An 18,785-nucleotide genomic window follows, 5' to 3' on the forward strand; every position below is an offset into this window, starting at 1 on the left:
TTGAAGTGGGAGATTACATCATAAGTGCAGAGTTTCTTTTGATTTGGAGCCAAAGGATGGAGGAAGAAGGAGAGAATAGGTATGGGAAGACAGGATAGAACATGACGTGAAACTTGCTGAGATGGGGGGAGGAGATTAATGCTGAAGACGTACTATCTCGCAAGAGTTGTTGAAACCATCTGGTCTCAAATGTAATCAGGAGAGTACCAGACAAGGACAGATATAGCACTTTTCATTACCAACCTGCTAGCGTAGTAAATGAAACCAGTAAGGGAAATTGGAAAATTGCTCAGCCATTTCCACAAATAGCTTGTGGTTGACTTAAACATTTAAAAATACATGCTCTTTACCAAGAAATGAAAAAATTATACTTTTCTTAGTAACATAGTACCCATGCGTGATATGCTGGCAGAATACTAGGATTCTAATTCTGGTGTACCATTTTACTACCCCAGTGTCTTGGACATTTTAATTAGTCTCATTCAGCATCAGTTTCATCTGTCAAACCAGCATGAGGGTTGCCATGAAGGTCAGATGAGATATATGACCTTCAAGCTATATTTGCAAACTATAGAGTGCTACGCATATAAGATAGCTATTTTTATTATTACTTTATGTTTAGCCCAAATCTGACAGAACTCACAGTTATGATGAATTTTCCAGTTTGATTATCTAATTTGTGTATTATTCAGGCCCTTTGTTTTCTTTCCCCTTTTTACTGTTGCATGCTGTTTAGTCCTTTGAAAATGTCTTAGAACCATTATGAAATATGGGAAAGAGCAATTAGGAAGTTTTACTCTTTCATTTTCTAATTTTTTTGATATTTACAGATGCTCAGTGGAGAGACAGTTAAAAATAGCCCAATTAATGAAGAGCTTGTTGTGTATACAAAAAAGTGGCTGTCACATTTTAAAGGAGCGAGCCCTCCCAAGGAAATTACCTGTTATCTAGTTTCGAAACAGTCCTGGTAGATGCTGACACTTTTAATTTTGCCTGAGGGCTGTTAAAATTGTAGAACTTTTGGAACAGTGTTTCCCTATCACCTTGATAGGCCAAATGATTGAATAGGACATGTGATAAAGATCTTTCCTCTGTGAAGAGTGCAGCAGAAAATCTTGAGTTGGCAACTTGTAAAGTGACTGCAGGCCAGTCTCCTGAGTTCGTCATTGTCCAAGCACGAGTAAGAAGGTCTCTTAGAATAGGAAGGTCTCTTCGTTCCTGCAAATAAAATATCGCGTCTGTCCTGTTATCTCTCTAGCAAATAATACATTACTTCTTCGTTCATTTTAAAACTGATTGCTTTTTGTTCCACACCAGAGATACTAATGGTACTTCCCGTTTCTGGGTCTAAGACAATAAGAGACAGGAGGGGAGTGGGATTCACCTAGTGTGTGTGCATCAAGAAAGAGAAAGATTTTAGCAGTGGCTAAGTCCCTGGAGAGTAACTTTTATTGACCACAATCTGATCCGTCGTTATTTAAGAAGCAAAGATTGTTATGCTTCAGGAAGCCTTGCTTTCACGCTTTTTTAAATTCCTAGAGTAGCTTGAGGACAGTGGCTAGTTTGGGGGAGAAATGATCTGTGAGATAATAGGGTGCTACATTCCATTTTAGTATGACTCAGTCAGAGGGTGGTCATCCACTTTCAGTCCTCCCTGAGGAAATCAGTTAATTTCAGTTATATATCAGGATTTTAACTAAAATCTGCCATCTGATTAACCAGAGTGAACTAATTTGGTATGCCAACTCTCTTTCCTCTCTCCTTTATGACTGCTTGAATATGATCAGGTGGATGCCAGGGAATCTATTATTCTGACAAATGCTAATCAGAGACAGGATTCTGATTTTAAATTCAAATTCACTCCGCACTATTAACTTTCCTAACATTGAGTGTGCTTTTGATGGCCTCATTTGCATGATTTTTAAAATATGCATTTCTGGCTATAATTTTATCTGAGTGTTTTTTCATTTAATATGTTTTCAGAGGAAGTTTTTTTTTTTTTTAAGTGTGTGAAAAGATTATCAATCTATTTGTGACAGAGGTACGCTGCAGTTGAACTCCATGTGACTATATGATAATTGTCATCAGGGTAGTGTAACATAGAAGTTGGGGCTACTGGAGTCCAAATGCCTGGATTCAAATCCTACCTCCTCCACTCCATCTATATCGAATGCATGAAATGTAACTGTAGAGAAGTTTTTAATCCCGTAGGCTTTATCCTTATCTTTAATGGAAATAATAATAACATTTCCCAGACAGGGTTTTGAGACGATTCCATTAGAATGGCACATGTATCAGCCAGCGCTCGCTAGGTTACACTGCAGTAACAAATTCATCTAAAATAGTATTGGCTTAAAACTACAGAGATTCGTTTCTCATTCATACTCATGTCCGTCGTGGGTTGGCTCCGCCTCTGCTCCATATTCTCTTCATTTTGAGGCACCACTGAAGGAACAGCCTCTGCTGGTCTCATGACAGAGGGAAAAATGCAGATGGCAAAACTTATTGTGGTTTTAACAACCTCTGCTTGGAAGCAGCATGTGTCACTTCCATTCATATTGGCCAAAGTAAGCCACAAGGCCAAGTCTAATATCAGTGAGTGGGTACAATCATCAACCATAACATGCAGTGCCCATTGACACTAACATAGTAAATGCCCAATAAACAGTAGTTTTTCTTTTTAAATCCTGCTCACAAAAGATTCAGGATTCATATATTCTTTGCTAAGACAGAAAAGACTAATATTTATGTGTTTGTCAGATGATTCTTTAACAGCAAATTAAGGTGCTGAATGCTTCCTTTTAACTTTTCAGGGCAGGTGGTCTATGGAGAACCCATAGCGGCAAGTCTGGGCACAGATGGCACTCACTACTGGAATAAAGAATGGCACCATGCAGCCCACCATGTTATGGGTCCACCCTTGCGACCAGACCCTGCAACTCCTGACTACCTCATGAATCTATTGGCTAAGTAATCATTTTGCAGATGTTTGTGAAGTGTTTTGCCAAAATAAGATGTTTTATAAGTCTCAGGTTTGAGTGTAGGCGGTCTTGTCTTACTGTCCGACCTTCTAGTGACCTCCCAGTGTTCTATTCTACTTAATCTGACAGGCCCTGGGGACTGTCCCTCATCTTGAGACCAAAAAGCATTGACTTAATTACGTTATGATATAGTGTCAAAGTCTCTCCTGGACACAGAGAAATCAGATCATTTTAATTGGAATGTTACTCTCTTCTGATTTTTTCCTTGTCCTTTCTTAGTGCCTAGAGCCAGGTCTCTTCATTATGCTTTATTTTTATCATTCAGAATATTCTTGAATTTTTTTCTAGGCTGATATAACCTGGGAACCAGCTGTGCCTGTTGTACAACTACAATAGGTTATGATTGAGGGCAGAACCACTATAGGGGTGGAAAGGCAAAATCCGACCCTCGAGCAGGTTTCCCCATAAAAGTCCATCCAAACTATTTTCAAAGACGCTACTTTCTGGGATGTGAGGATCATTTTTCTTGAGAATTCCACCATTCATGGGCATCCTGACACTCCCCATTCGCAGATACTCAGGTACCAGTTAACAAAAATATTTACACAGTAGACTATACAAGAGTTCACCTGCCCCTTCCTTTCAGTCTCCTTCCTCCTTCATACTTCTACATCCCCAAGATTATTCACAAATCAAAGCCGGATTCCTGTTGCTGGTGACATCAGCATCATCAGCCAATGTCACATCTCTGCTCATCACATTGTTGCCATCTGGCCAGGGGCTTCCCTGGAGGACCTGCCTCTGTTCATGTGGATCACCATGGTTCATCTTTGCGTAGGTCTCTACTCACAAGGAATTTCCACTTGCGTTATTGCCAGTGATTCCGAAACAATTGTCACCAAGCACATATCATTATAAATTTCTAGATGAGAAACTGAGCATCAGACAAGCACCTAATGACAATGAAACTGAGCCTGGAACCCATCCTCATGCTTCTTGTAAGCGTGTTCTCCAAAGGTGCTTTCTAGAATAGGGATGGGAGTGGGTGAAATATATACTTGAAAAAGTTCCTCATTTTCCATTGCAGTTTTCTAACTTTCAGTTCAGAAGGGGGTCAGGAGATTAGGAAAGGTTAAGGTAGTTTCCTCCTGACCCATTTTATCTACTCACCTCCACTCTGGTGTGTTTTCCTTTTACAGTGATGATCTAACCACAACAGGGACTGACCACTGCACTTTCAACACCTGCCAGAAAGCCCTAGGGAAGGACGATTTTACTAAGATTCCCAATGGGGTAAACGGTGTTGAGGACCGGATGTCAGTAATATGGGAAAAAGGCGTGGTGAGTTTCACAAGATCCAGCCTGTTTTGCCTAACTCTTGGGCCAGGAGCTGGCCCATTTTCGGAGCAGTGTGAAAAAACCTTCATAGAGAAGTTTTTCAATTATGTTTACTAGAGTGGAGACTGGGAATGCAACACTACCACCACCACCCCATCCCCCAGGATAATAATAATTTCCTTCTCTGCGTGGTTTAGTTTGAGGGATGTGTTACACCATCTTGCTGGCATGAAGGGATGCATTTAGATTGGGTGCCAACGTAGATTCTTGATGTCTTTGAAATGTGATAACCCTTCTACTTGATTTCTCAGGTTCTTGAATCCCAGTTCCTTGTGTGTCACTGGTATAAATTCTTGGAATGACTGAAAATACATGAAGGATTTTTACTACGTTCATACCTCCTTTTCATAAAATCTTTGTAGATGTCCCTTTTTAAGAACCGTGGATGTCATATTTTAAAAACAGCCACATGAGGTCACATAAATAATAATTCCAAGTCTAGAAACAAGGTTTTTTAAATTCTCATGATTTAAAAATGTCTCCCTAAGAATGGAGAAGACTCAAACAGCTGAATGTTCATGTTAACCTGTCTAGCCCGTTGACATGCGTAGTTGTAAACATCAGCAAGGGACACCTGCCTGGTTAGACCTGAGGTCCCCATTGTCATGCCATTCTCACCCTCTCCTAGAAACCCTCCCTGAGATGACACATTAATCATGTCTCATTTCTCAGAATCCCCTACATGTACCATTCACTTCTAACTCTAATTATTTCCTAGATCTTGTTAATTTTATTTCCCAAATGCCTTCTTATTTCCACCTTCATGGCTATCACATTACTTTGAGGCCATTGAAGTTGTGTCCACAACTGGTGTCCATGCCTCCAATTTTAATTGCTACATTCTATTCTGCACTCCACCACCAGAGTCACCTTTCAAAAATGAAAAGCTTTTCATGCTACTTTCTTCTCTAAACGTCTTTAATTTTCTCCATGACTTACAGGATGATATTTGAACAATTAATTTACATTTAACGATCTTCAAAAACATCTCTATAGCCCTATTTTCTACTAATCATTCTCTTCACCTCCTTTTCCTCTACCCTAACCCTAACCATCCCAGATTAGTTCTCCTCTCTTTCTCTTTTTTTAGATTTCATGATAACAGTCCAACCTTTCTCTTTGAACTTGTTTTATTACAAATGAGTACCCTCATTACAGCAGATTTTCATAACCTATTACAGTTCCCAAGTATATAAATGACTTTAAAGTGATTGAATATTTCTTAATAACATACAAGAAATGATTTTATTTTCTGAAACATTAAGACGGTTTACTTACGGGAATATCACTTTCAGGGCATAGTCCTTAATTTTTTTGAGACAGGGACTATTTGATAATGAAACAAAACTTAAGGATATTTTTATCATATAAATATATAGAGAGATAAGCTCTCAACGTTAAAAAAACAATTCTAGTCAGATCACATACTTCCAATGTCTGTCCATTTAAAAATGTCTAGCAATAGACTGTCCATGATTGTTGGTTCATGTAAAGTTTAATTGAGCAATATTGAACCTCTTGAGCTAATTCTTTAGTTTTCTAAAATTGTTGTAATCTGATTCCAAGGCCTATCTTACCTTAACTCTATAATATTCCATCTAATGTCTACATGACCACTCATAAATCTTGGGCCCGCAATAAATAAGCCAGATCATAAATGTAGTAGATGGTGGTAGTAAACTTTAAACAAGAAATGAAAATACCATTGTTAATATTTAGTTGTTATCTGTGTGGTTCTGGGAAGGATTAATGGGGGTACATTTTTAAGCTGATGTATTTTTGAAAAGTTACCTTCAGGCTTCTATATGTTACCCTGCCATCCCCATCATTATCATTACAATTGTTTGAGCATCCACAGTGTTTTCAGCTCCACAGCATAAGAAATTAGATACAGTTCTATTTGGTTCTAAGAGAGTCAAGTTTTGTACTTTTATTGATAAGAGACTTTAAAAATGTTTGATCATTAAAACAAATGCTTTTTTTCGTTGAATTGTTTTATAGCATAGTGGTAAAATGGACGAAAACCGATTTGTGGCAGTGACCAGCACAAATGCAGCTAAAATCTTTAATCTCTATCCAAGAAAAGGAAGAATAGCTGTCGGATCAGATGCTGACATTGTGATTTGGGACCCAAAAGCCACAAGGTAAATCTAAATTCTTGCATTCCTTGGCTTCACAATGGAGAAAAAGCCCTAACTTGCAAAGAAATTATTCATAGGTCTTAATTAGCCATTTCTTATTAGGTGATTTATTTAGCCATGCTCAGGTATTTTGAGCCTATGCACAGATAAAAAGTTTTGATGTACAAATATTCTTTTGTTTTTCTTGGCTTAGAGGATGCAAAAATTGTGTTGCTTACCATTCCCTAGAAATGGATATGTGTATAAAACCAATATGAATTTACCACTTCAGTGCTTCTCAAATGCCTCAATTCACATGAAGGAAAGGAACAGAGCAATGAAGAAAATAAAAGGCTTACTTTGAAAAAGGTTGAATTGAAAACTCGAAATAATTACAGCCCTTTTAAAGCTTTCAGATAGAAAAATTCCAGCACAAAGGATGTCACTTTTAGTTAGCCAAATTTTCCAGTTGAGTTCATCTTGAGTCTGTCATTCCCAGTAGACTCCAGCTTTTTGTTTCCAATTTCTATAATTCTATGTTAATATTGCAAGCCTGGCAAATTCCAACTCAGGAAAGCATTCAACAGAAGCTGCAGCTCTGTTCATTTCTCCTTACAGGATGTTGGCACAGACAACACCTGTATCCTGATTTGTGTTTTTCATAAATTTTGCAGTTGTAATGGAGCAAATTCCAAATATTGTAACATACTGTGTGTGTGTGTGTGCATGCATGCATTTGTAAACAGGGATATGATAAGACCTTCTACCTTCATTGTATAGGCACCTTTTCAAAGTCTATTAGGTTTTTCATTATAGTAAGCAAGTCTGTAGTTTCTTGGGGGCGATATTGTCGCAAATACCCAGTTTCAATTTAAGAGAGTGCTCCTGGGCTACCCTCTGCGGACAAAAGACCACCCAAGAAGCACTTGGCTACCATAGCTATGAGCTTAAAAACAAACCCCAAATATTCTCTTAGAAATACTTCACTTTTGGAGCCTGACCCTCTCCATTCACCTCTGGGCACTAGTCCTAACTCAGAGACCAGTTCACATAGCTGGCATTGCACGTAGCCTTTAGGGACCATGGATCACCTTGTTGCTGGGTTAGGATCCTTGCAGTGCAGGAAATGATGGTCTGCACATCTTATTTACGTAAGTGTCCTATGATACCAAGGCACAGCTCAGGGACTTTGTTATTATATGAACAAGGAACCATTGCCCACTTAGGAACTAAAAATCTGGTCAAATTTTCTAGTCCCCTCTCCCTGCACAAGAAAGGAAGACAAGTTCAGCCAAAAGCAGGCGGCTTCTCTACAAGGCTAGAAAAATTGTCCTTGGGAAGACAATGGGAAAAATTGCTTCGATTTGGATTGGGCGGTGGATGACCTGAGCATGCTGTGTTTAGAGAGCTCCTGATGTTTTAAATGTTACTCTACCGGGACTCTTGTACACTGCAGGGGCCTGCCCAAGGTCATTTCTGCTGCAATTCAAACAATTTAGGCTTCCCCAAGTACTGGGACCAGATTGGTCTTTTCAAACATAATAACTTGTGGCTTAAGGAGATCGTGACACTTAATCAGAAAACCTGGTACATTTCAAAAGGGAGAAAACGATCGCGTGGAGGAAAGGTTTGTGGAAAACGGTGTTTTCGAAGCATAGCATCTGGGAGAGTCATGACACTGATAATAATGAGTAATAATTTGCTTGTGTGCAGCTCTCAGTGGTTTTAAAAATGCTTTGGTATCCAGAATGTGATTTACAAGGTAAGACACATGTGATCACCTTAGGGCAATGAGAAAACTAGCCCAGCAGCATCTGGGGCAGGTTTGATAGGACAACCCTGATCCAGTGGCTTTGACTTTGCAAACTTGTACTCTTTTCATGAGATTCAGGATCATGCTATCTCCTGATATCAAAGCAGAGCCCTTGACCTCATACTTGATTGTTCATGGTCCATTTTTTCTTCCAATTAAGTAGGCCAGTAACCAAAAGCTTTATTTGGAAGGCAGGTATGCTCACCGCCATACCACCAACGCCGCACTCCAAAACCTTTTTTTGGATTTGATTCTCCTTTTTATTATTCCTTTTCAAAGATAAGGCAGAAATGAAACCCTATTGAGTGATGTGATTATCCAGCCTAATTCTTAATGCGGTGAGCCATGGCAGGCCATTCCCTGTGGTTCCTCTTTTTAACCCTACACAGGGGTTTCCCAGCCTTAAGTTCTCCTCGGCTGTTTTCATTTCTGAAGATGACACTGGCTCAGGTGGAAAGCATTGTCTTCCTTAGACAACTGGACAAAGAGAAATGACCTGAACCTAAGGTTATGCATAAGTCACTTACTTTATTTACCAGGTATAATTGTTGCTTGGAGGGTATTTATAGACTGTGATGTTGCTTCTTTGAGTCATGTTTTTCGACTATGTAAATTTAGGCTGCTGTCTCACAAGTGTTAGCTACTGATTTCTGTAACATTGTTTTGTCCTTCCTTTCATACTCAGTTGTTTCTGAATAGCAAGCACAGAATGATCCAAATGTTTTATTTTGTGTTTTCTTTTAACATCTATATATTACCTCCTTAATTTCCCACATTTCTAATCTAAGAATAACTAATTTAAGGTCAAACTAAAAAGCTTCTGTGCTTTTAAGTTTATTTCTATCTCTTTCTCTCATCAGTTCTTTAATACTGTTATGTAGTACCTGTCCTCACCATGTAACACTAATGATAGCAGAAAACTAAATATTTACATTTTCGTATATGTGTCTTTTGGGGTAGAGATACATGTTGGCATTTAATGATTAGCACTGAGCTTTCTTCATCTATGTCTGCTTGTTCTGTACCACCAGGTGCAGAAGGAAAACCAGCACAGCCCGAGAGCCTGCTGTGTCGGTTCTGGTCCCAGTTCCACCAGTGCCGACGGGCTGGGGGACCCACGCAGGTCACTTAAGGTCTCTAAATATCAACTCTCTTATATGTAAAATGAGATTATTATTAATAATAATTTTTATGCCAACCTCATAAGATTTTTTTTAGAATCACATGAGACAATATATGTGCAAATGCTTTGTAAACTAAGAAAGTGTTACACAAAGACAAGATAGGTATTATTATGGTTATTTTCTATTTATCTAGTTTGGCTGGTGTCTGTGCAGTACATTTTCATTTGTAAGTGTTCTCAGCTGTTTTGCTTGTGGTGACCAGGGAGGCAGCTGAACCATAAGGCTCTATTTCTCTGACCCTCAGATTCTTTTAAAAAACTGGGAACTTTTTTTTTTTTGAAAAATAAAGAAACATTATTCTTACTTGGCAGGATACATTGAAACGATGTAGCTCCTTTGGATGTCTTTTACTTATTCTGTATCTTGCTTCTCCAACCCTTTAATTTAAGAATTTTCTCTGAGCCACCATGAGAATTTTTCCACTATCATTATTCATGTTTTTCAGTGTGAAAATTGCAGGATGTAGGAAACAGGAGAGAAGGGGTGGTTGAAGAGGACGCTTCATAGGATAATGAATCTGAAAGAATATTTGAACAAGGACAAAATGCATTTATCATGGTTCATATTAAAAGAGGAAATTTTGTGCAAACTGTATGCTGGTTCCTTATCTAGTTCATTCATAGCATCAGCTTTCTCTATTCTTGGTTGTTATGAGAAAGTTGCTCATTTGGGCTGGCTATTCCTGACCAAAATTTATGCTGCTGACCTCAGCTAGGACCTTTCTGATGTGAAACAATATTTTTAGCCTTCTCTGACTGTACACACAGCATCCATAGCTCCCCATTGCCTTAGACACCACCCCACCACCGTCGCAGCCGCTTCCTCTCACCTTGCACACTGAGTTCTACTGACTCTGCACACCCACTCACAGTACTGTACCAATCTTTACTCACTGTCTTTCTCCTCCATTAACATTTTAAAAGTCTACTATTTTTTAAAGAAATAAATGTTTTATTTCAGAATTGTTTTATATTTACAGAAAAGTTGCAAAGATGGTACAGCGTTCCATATACCCCAAGCTCAGCTCCATTATTATTATCTTGCATTACTATGGTACGTTTGTTACAATTCATGAACCAATGTTGATATGTTACTATTTACTAGAGTCCACACTTTATTGGGATTTCTTCAGTTTTTACCTAATATTCTTTTTCCACTCCAGGATCCCACCCAGGTTGCGACATTACATTTAGTCGTCATGTTTCCTTTGGGGCTTATGGTCTGTGACAGTTTCTCTGACTTTCTTTGTTTTTGATGACCTTGACAGTTTGGAAGAGGGCTGGCCAGGCATTTTGTAGAAAGACACTTTATTGTGATTTTTCTGATTTTTTGCCCTCGTTGTTAGCCTGGGGTTATGGGTTTTAGGAGGAAGACTACAGAGGTAAAGAACTGTTTTTATCACATTCTTTCAAGGGTCCACGCTATCAACATGACTTATCACTGTTGATGTTGACCTTGATCAGCTGGCCGAGGTAGAGTTTGTCAGTTTTCTCCACTGTGGTGTTACTCATTTCTTCCCCTTTCCATACTATTGTGTAATACTTGTTAGAAGGTAGTCATTATGCAAAGCCCACAGTTAAAGAGGAGGGAATTATGCTCTAGTTTTATGTTTTAATTAATTCGATATCTTTAAGGCCTCGTCTAGTTCAGCCCAGAGTGAAAGCACAATAGATGTTGAATTGAGTGAGTGAGAAGGATACAGCCGTCCACACAGCATGGAAGATTGATGAGATAAAGAAATGACGTAAACTCTATTATGTACTTGAAAGTTGCTAAGAGAGTAAACCTTCAATGGTCTCATCACAAAAAAAGAAATAGTAATTATGTGACATGATGAAAGTGTTAGCTAGCTATGGTGGCAATTATTTTGCAATATATAAATGCATCAGATCAACACGTTGTACACTTTAAACTCACACACTATGTCAATTATACCTCAGTAAAACGGGAGAAAAATAAATGGCATAAAGGAAAATTGGAAAAGTTTTATTCAGCAACAATTACTGGCCCTGAGACTCAAGACTAAACATGGAGGCGTGATAAACTGAGGCACTGAAGGAAGAATCTGGGAGGAAGCAGTGAAGGCCAGGAATTATATGAGAGAGAACAAGTTCAGGCTTTGGAAGGGAGTGAGACGGTGAGGAGGTGGTGGGCTGCCTTTCTCCAGTTTTAGTTTTGTTTAGTACGATTTTGAATAGAGTTCATCTAGTGGAGAAGCATTATTTAATCAAATGAATAAATGGATATATCAATAGGGATCTTTTTTCTTGAAAGATATTCCCTTTTATTTTACCTACCTGATTTTAATATTAGCTGAAGGCTGGTAATGTGATGAATTTCTGTCTGACCACACCGTTAGAGGTTGGTCAAATTTTTGCTTCGAAATTTCCTGCAAGGTTTTAGCAAAAACAATTGCCCAGATGACTGGTAGTATCTCAAATGAGAGCAACACGCATTTCACCCAAGATCCTGAAGAGGGCGCCCACAGCCCATACTGAGCTCAGGGCCCCAACCAGCTGGTTATGAGCTGCTGGTTATGCAAGAAAAAGCCAGCCTCTGGAGAATGGATGCATTTGCTAATGATTTTTGGCTTTGTGATACATAGATGTTTTCATTTTGAAAAACTCTCATTACTTATTAATGGCATGTAGAAATAAGTATGCTTGCCACACAGTCTGTAGCCTTAAAAATGGACTGCATTGAAGTTACTGAGGGAGATGGGGGGAGGGGTAAAGAAAAGCCGTGTATCCCCGATCTTTTCCTTTTAAACCTGCTCAAAGATGGATGATCCCAGGGTGAGAAATCTGACATGTGGTGATGGATGGTGAGAGAGAATTGGGAGTGGGAGTCTATTGAGAAGGTTTGGATACCCTGATGAAAGACAACCTAAGACGTTACTAGCCTGTAAAAAGTTCCTGCAAAAATCAACTGCTATAGCTCTTACGTGTCATTGCAAAATAAAAAGAAACTGCGTTTGGTGCATATGGAGCATTCACCTTTTTCAGAAGTACAAAGAGTCTGCTGCTGTATTCAGCTGGACGGCTCATTGAGCCAGTGTCTACTGCTTGTGACTGAGGCATGTGGCCTAAATGCTTCACTACTTGGGTCAGAGCCTCAAATTTAAGGACACATTCCCTATCTATATGTGTGGCCCATTACAGTAGAATAGCTTGGTATGTATGTAGAGTCAAAGGTAAGAAATCAAGAGTATGATTTTCATGGGGTTTCAGGACAGAATCTTGTCGTGTCATGTGGGCAAGATAGAGGCTGGTCACATAGGCCAACTTGTTAAAAATCTTGTTAGACAGGATGGCATGTAAGTTGCTTGCAAGCCCATAGCAGCAGCAGTAACTCATGTTCTGGCAATTTAAGAGTATCCTATGAGCTTCAGTTCTTCAGGATTCATTAAATAGCACTTAGTTACCATGGCAACTGTCCCTTTTCAGTATTTATGAGCTCCAGGATATCTCACAGAATCTCAAGCACACAAACACACAGCTAACACATTGTGTGCACTGGAACATTTAATGAAGACTTCTAGCGAGACTCTTCTGCAGTGCGGGCACATTTTACTCACAGTTATTTTCGTTTATTTTTTTAAGCTCAATTATAGCAGGCTTTGACTTTGAAGGCACCATTCTTGAAGGCATTGTGCCATCTTTCCTGCTTAATTTCCTTCCTTTTCTCATTGAAGATAGAGATAAATGAATTTAACTTTATATTCCGTGAAGAGTAATGACTTGCAGCTTATGACAAAAGTGCCCCTCTGGATTCTAGGCGGAGCCTTGTGTGAGAGAGAAAGCAGGGGAGAAATGACTATTTCATCCTTGGGTCCTGGGATTGTGGGGTGTGGGGAAAAGGAAATAAAGAGGGAGGTGCCCTTTGGCAAATAGTGATGATTATGGCTCACTATTATACCTATATTATCAGTGACTATTTTACAGCACCTACGAGGTATTTTCCCTTGAAGTTGCGCGCGCGTTGTGTTATTTGCCTAATTTGTACACTGTAAGCTTCCTCCTCCTCAAAAGAAGCATATGCACACATGCATGCTAGCACACACTCACACACTTGCACATAAACCTAGCAATTGGGTTTCAGCTTGTAAATGTTGATCAGCCTGAAGCCTTCTTTCAATGCCTGTTTCTAGGAGTGTTTAATTCCTCCCTTAGTCCCCAAACCCACTCATCAAAATGCACATTGTGTGGTAGGAGACGGTGGGAGACCAGGCCTTGGACCAGGTGCCTAGGTGCAATGAAGATGATTTATGCCATGATTTTTATCTGTGTTGTCTCACACACACTCATGGAGATAGCATGACACCAGCTTGAGGTTGTCTAGGTTGTGATTTTGCACAGCTACAGGGGTACCTTTCACATAGTAGTCACCATAGATTTATAAAGTAATTATGACAATTTTCTGACACATGATGGCAAAGTAACTTTCACTGATCCACTCAAAATCTGGGGGCAGGAGCAGAATCATAGTGTAAAGAGAAAGGCTTTGGGGTTAAATTCCTATCCTGCCACTTGCTAACTGGATCTGACCTTGGGAATGTTTTTTCATTTTTCTGAATTTCAGTTTCTTTAGTTGTAGACAAGGGAAAATGATGATATTGATTTCATAGCATTGTTGTAAATGTTTAAGATCGTGTACATAAAATGCTTGATATAATAAAAGAAAAAACAAACAAAATAAAAGGTTTGGCTCATAACTAACGTTCAATAGTGCTTGGCACACAGTAGGTGCTCAGTTAGTAATAGTAGGTGGTCAATTTATCAAATAAGTGGGAGCTGTTATTAGCTATACTGGTGATTCAAAAGTCCTTGCTGTAATGACTTAATTCAGACATGGTCATAAGTTGCTAGAATTATATTTCATATAAAATCTCCATCTCTTGTGTTCTTTCACTCTTCAATTTTCACCAAGAATGACTAAAATTAAGAAACTTGGATGAATTTTTTTGGATGAGATAACCTGATTAAATCGGAACTCTTACATGCCCCCAGAGCTGACTCCTTTGAAAAATTATTTGCAGTGAAACTATTCCAACAAACGACCTAAGATTGCTTTTGTAGCCTTTAGAAGACATTTACTTTAAAAACAAAGTTTTGGACTATGTGTGAAAAAAAGCTTGCTTTGCTGATTACATATGGGTAAAATGTTAACCACTATCTATTCCAGGTTGTTTATTGAAACATGTTCTCATGCAACGGAAGGTTTTAAGTGAACTAGAAATGATTTCCAGAGACTTCGCTACTAATAGCTGTAAATTTTTTTTCAAATTATAAAAGGGAAGCAGCTTAGGAACAGATCACAGTAACCCATTCTATCATTGATCATTTGCCTTTGCCAAAGTAAGCACAGTTTATTTTAAGCATTAAGATTTGGGCAAAAAGTAAGCACGAAGGGGAGGTGGTTGTGGCATGGGCCTTTCTCACTAAGGACCTGCTATATATATTTCCCTACTTGACATATATATTTTTCTGTCTTTGGCATTTGCTTGTCTTAGTTACAGCTGTATCCCTGGGTTCCAAAACAGTGCCAGGTACATATGGGAACGCAATAATTATTTGTTGAGTGAATAAACCAGATACTAATAGTTTTGGACCAGTGAACAAAGGTATGATTTAAAATTTTCGTCTGAGCTTTGTTTATCTGCTCCTGCAACTGGCTCAAGATCCAGGTTTTACATTTTTTTCCCTTTGAGTTAAAAAAAAAAAAAGAAAAAGAAAAAGAAAAAGAATTCTTGGCACTTCTGTCTTCTTTTTCGCCAAAGCAGCACTTGACAAAATGTATTCCAGAGTCAGTGGCCAATAGCATTGCCAGACCTGGCCCGTGAATGTGGCTTAAACCAGGTTGGATCATTTTGTGGGTCAAATAATTCAACAGAATTATTGGCCTCAGACTTACTCCTAATTCTGGCCAGTTACCTTTTTTGTTAATTTATTAACTAATTAATTTTTATTAGTTTCAGGTGTACAAAACAGTCTAATAGTTAGACATTTACACCTCTCACAAAGTGATAACCCCCCAATCTACTACCCCTCTGACATCGTATATAGCTGTTACAATTCCCCTGACTCTAACACCTATGCTGTACTCCACATCCCGTGACTATATATATATATATATATATATATATATATATATATATATAATTATAGTTGACATTCAATATTATTCAGCTTCACCTTCAGGTGTACAGTGCAGTGGTCAGGCATATACACCGTCCATGAAGTGGTCTCCCTGATAAGACAAGTGTCCATTGGATACCCTACAAAATCTAGATGGGAGGAGGGTGGGGTTGAGGGAGAAGGTGAGGGGATTAGAAAGCACAAATTGGTAGCCACAATAGTGCCACAGGGATATGAAAGACAGTTTGGGGAATATAATCAATAATGTTGTAAAGATTTTGTAGGGTGTCAGACTGGCCAGTTATCTTAAAGACATGGGCCATTGGTTGTGGAGGAAATAGGAGACAGAGTGAAATAAATCAAAGGAACTTCAATATCAGTACATGAAAATAATCCTAGGGTCCTTATGTTCTTACAGCACAGCAAAGAGCCATAGCTTCCCACAAAGGCTTTTGGAGACAGCCTCAGTGAAAAGACGCCCTTCCCTTTGGAAGAAGATCATAATGGAAGTCTACTTGTAGGCAGTGAGTAATTCAGGAAAGGGCAATCTCGCTTAATGGCCTGTACAAAATACCAAAAAACTTCATTTAAGCTGATTTTTTTTTTTTTAAGAGTAGCGGTTCTCAAAATATGGTCTTTGGACTACCAACATCAACAGCCCCTGCGAATTTATTAGAAATGCAAATTCTCAGGCACCACTCCAGACCTATAGCCTAAGAAACCCTAGGGCTGGAGCCCAGCGATGGGGGTTTTAACAGGCTCTCCAGGGGATTCTGATGCACACTCAAGTTTGAGAACCTCTGGTCTAGAAAAGACTTTGGGACTCATCAAGTCCAGTTAACTCCCCAAACAGAGTTCTCTTTAGCCTTGCTTGATTACTACCAGGTTTAGGGAACTTACTACCATACCAAACCTTTCAGTCCTTTCTGGGATGGCTGTGATTGTTAGGATGTTCTTCCCTTGTTGCATTAAAGATGACCTCTTTCCAGCTCTTAACATGTCTGGCCGCTGGAGCTGTGCAGAATATATCTGCACTCTCATATGTCAGTCATTTCTTTCATTCATTCACTCACTCAAATATTTGAACAAAGTTACTGGTCCCCAATGAGCCGTTCCATCACCAGATAAGCATTCTCAGGTTCTTCAGCAAATTTGGGTCCAGGATTAGCAGAATCCCAATATTCTGACCACTCTCTGTTCACCCTTCTCTCGACACACATTTGTCCATGTCCTATGAACAGGTGCGTCTCAGAACCAGGTACGATTCTGCCTGTAATACCACCGGAGCAGGAATAGGTGAGGCTGATTAGTTTTATAAGTAAATGTAGAACTTTTCATTTCCTTTATTACGTTTTCCTAGGATGCACCTTACGAACTTGCCTTTTAACCTTGAATTTATAGGTTAAAAAAAACAAACAGTGAAATGTGGGCGATTGCATGAGGTTCTAAAATCACATTTGTTCATTCAATAATTTACGCACTTATGTTGGGTACTCTTCTCTGACGTTTATGTTACTATGACTAGGATTATACAAAATGGTTGCATTTTGGCATCACAACTTGTAAGTCCACTTGGGTAGAAAATAATTTACAATGTCCATAATTTAAAAAAGATGAAATATTTAATATAAACCAAAGTACTCCAATGCATTTCTGCATCTTTCTCTTTCTACTGTATGTAGGTGGATTCCCAAACCATATATATACATATACATATATGTATATATACACATATATATGTATATTCACATATATAAAATTTTGTGTATTTTTAGCTTTATATGAGTTGATTATACTATATGTATATTGTGCAACTTTCTCAATATTATGTTTGTGGGACTTAATCCATGTTGAAACATGTAAGCTTGTTTCATTTATTTTCACTGCTGTATAGTATTCTATTTTATGAATATAGCACAATAGATTATATATTCTTTTGCTAGTAGATATTTAGGTTGTTTCCCATCTTTCACTATTTCAGACACTCTGTACATCCTTGTACACATGTGTAAGTATTTCTCTAGGACAGCCATCTAGTCCCTAATTTGTTTCACATGAAATGCTGTCAAATTTTTCCCAGTAGAAACATAAAATTGCTTGATTTTTCTTACTAAATGCAGAACTTTATTTGTCTCTATTACATTTTATCTTGTCCCACATTCATTTATGCAGTCATTAAAAACCATATATGGGGCCCCTGCCATGTGCCAGAGACCATAGCAGGGGGCCAAAGACAAAAATGAATATCACATAATCTCACTCTTTACCCAGGGTGGCAAGGGCAGGGCTGGTGGAGAGGTGGTGGCTCTTGCTTCTTGCTACCGTCCTTGGTTTTTGGATTGTGAATCTGATGCTGCAGGGATTAGCTCTCACTGCCAGAGTGAGATGAGGTGTGGAGCTAGGAAGTAGGTGGGAAGGAAGTGGAGTTAGACAACTTGGGCTCAGGACCCCTTCCTGGCCCCTGAACTGACACAGCAAATAGTCACCTGTAGACTTGGGTCTGTACCTATTTTGTTTTCTAACTGTATACCCAATTCTTCAAATATAGAATATTGGCACCCATGCAAGACACATGCATGTTCCCTATTAATCAGGACCTCTGGTTACAGCCACACATATTTTGCACAAACATACATGTTGGCCCTTGATTTCCCAATTCTATCACATATAAACAGATTAAAAAATATACAGAGGGTGCCCAAAAAATGTATACACATTTTAAGAAGGGAAAACACTGTATTAAAATTGTAATACTCAGTATGTACCGATAACAAAAGATGAATAAAAAGTCATGTGTATACATTTTTTTGGCACCCCTGGTATATACAGGTTCACATGGAGCAACATAAACTGGAGGTACTGAGCAAGCTGCCTGTGAGTTCAAGGTCAGAGCTTCCTTGCTGTGCTTCAGGGCAGCAGACTGCATGACCCGTCCTCTGGGACAAGTGTGCACTTGGCCGGCGTGTGGCATGGGTCCCTGTGAATCTGCCAGAGTTCCTGCACACACTTCCCAGCACTTCCTTCTGGCAGAAGGATTCCTTGGACACCAGAGGGCAGTTGGCGTTTCCCTTTAGGCGATGTCATGTGCCTGCAGGACACCTACTCAGCACCCTTCCAGCGGAGGCCCGTGGAGACCTGAGAGAGCTTGGGAA

At 39.0% G+C, this 18,785-nt stretch overlaps 1 protein-coding gene across 3 annotated transcripts in view; it reads left to right on the forward strand.

The window, feature by feature from the left end:
• The window catches only part of DPYS (dihydropyrimidinase), a 94,967-nt gene that overhangs the window by 28,321 nt on the left and 47,861 nt on the right, over nt 1-18,785 (forward strand). For 2 of the 3 annotated variants that reach the window (XM_074316270.1, XM_019750646.2), the window contains exons 5-7: nt 2,814-2,970; nt 4,181-4,322; nt 6,381-6,523. In XM_074316270.1, the coding sequence (XP_074172371.1) occupies nt 2,814-2,970; nt 4,181-4,322; nt 6,381-6,523 (442 nt within the window). Of the gene's footprint in view, nt 1-2,813; nt 2,971-4,180; nt 4,323-6,380; nt 6,524-9,343; nt 10,091-18,785 lie in introns of those variants that run through there. The other variant, XM_074316271.1, reaches the window with a different exon arrangement.

Source organism: Rhinolophus sinicus, linkage group LG12, assembly GCF_036562045.2.
Source record: "Rhinolophus sinicus isolate RSC01 linkage group LG12, ASM3656204v1, whole genome shotgun sequence".
Lineage (NCBI taxonomy): Eukaryota > Metazoa > Chordata > Mammalia > Chiroptera > Rhinolophidae > Rhinolophus > Rhinolophus sinicus.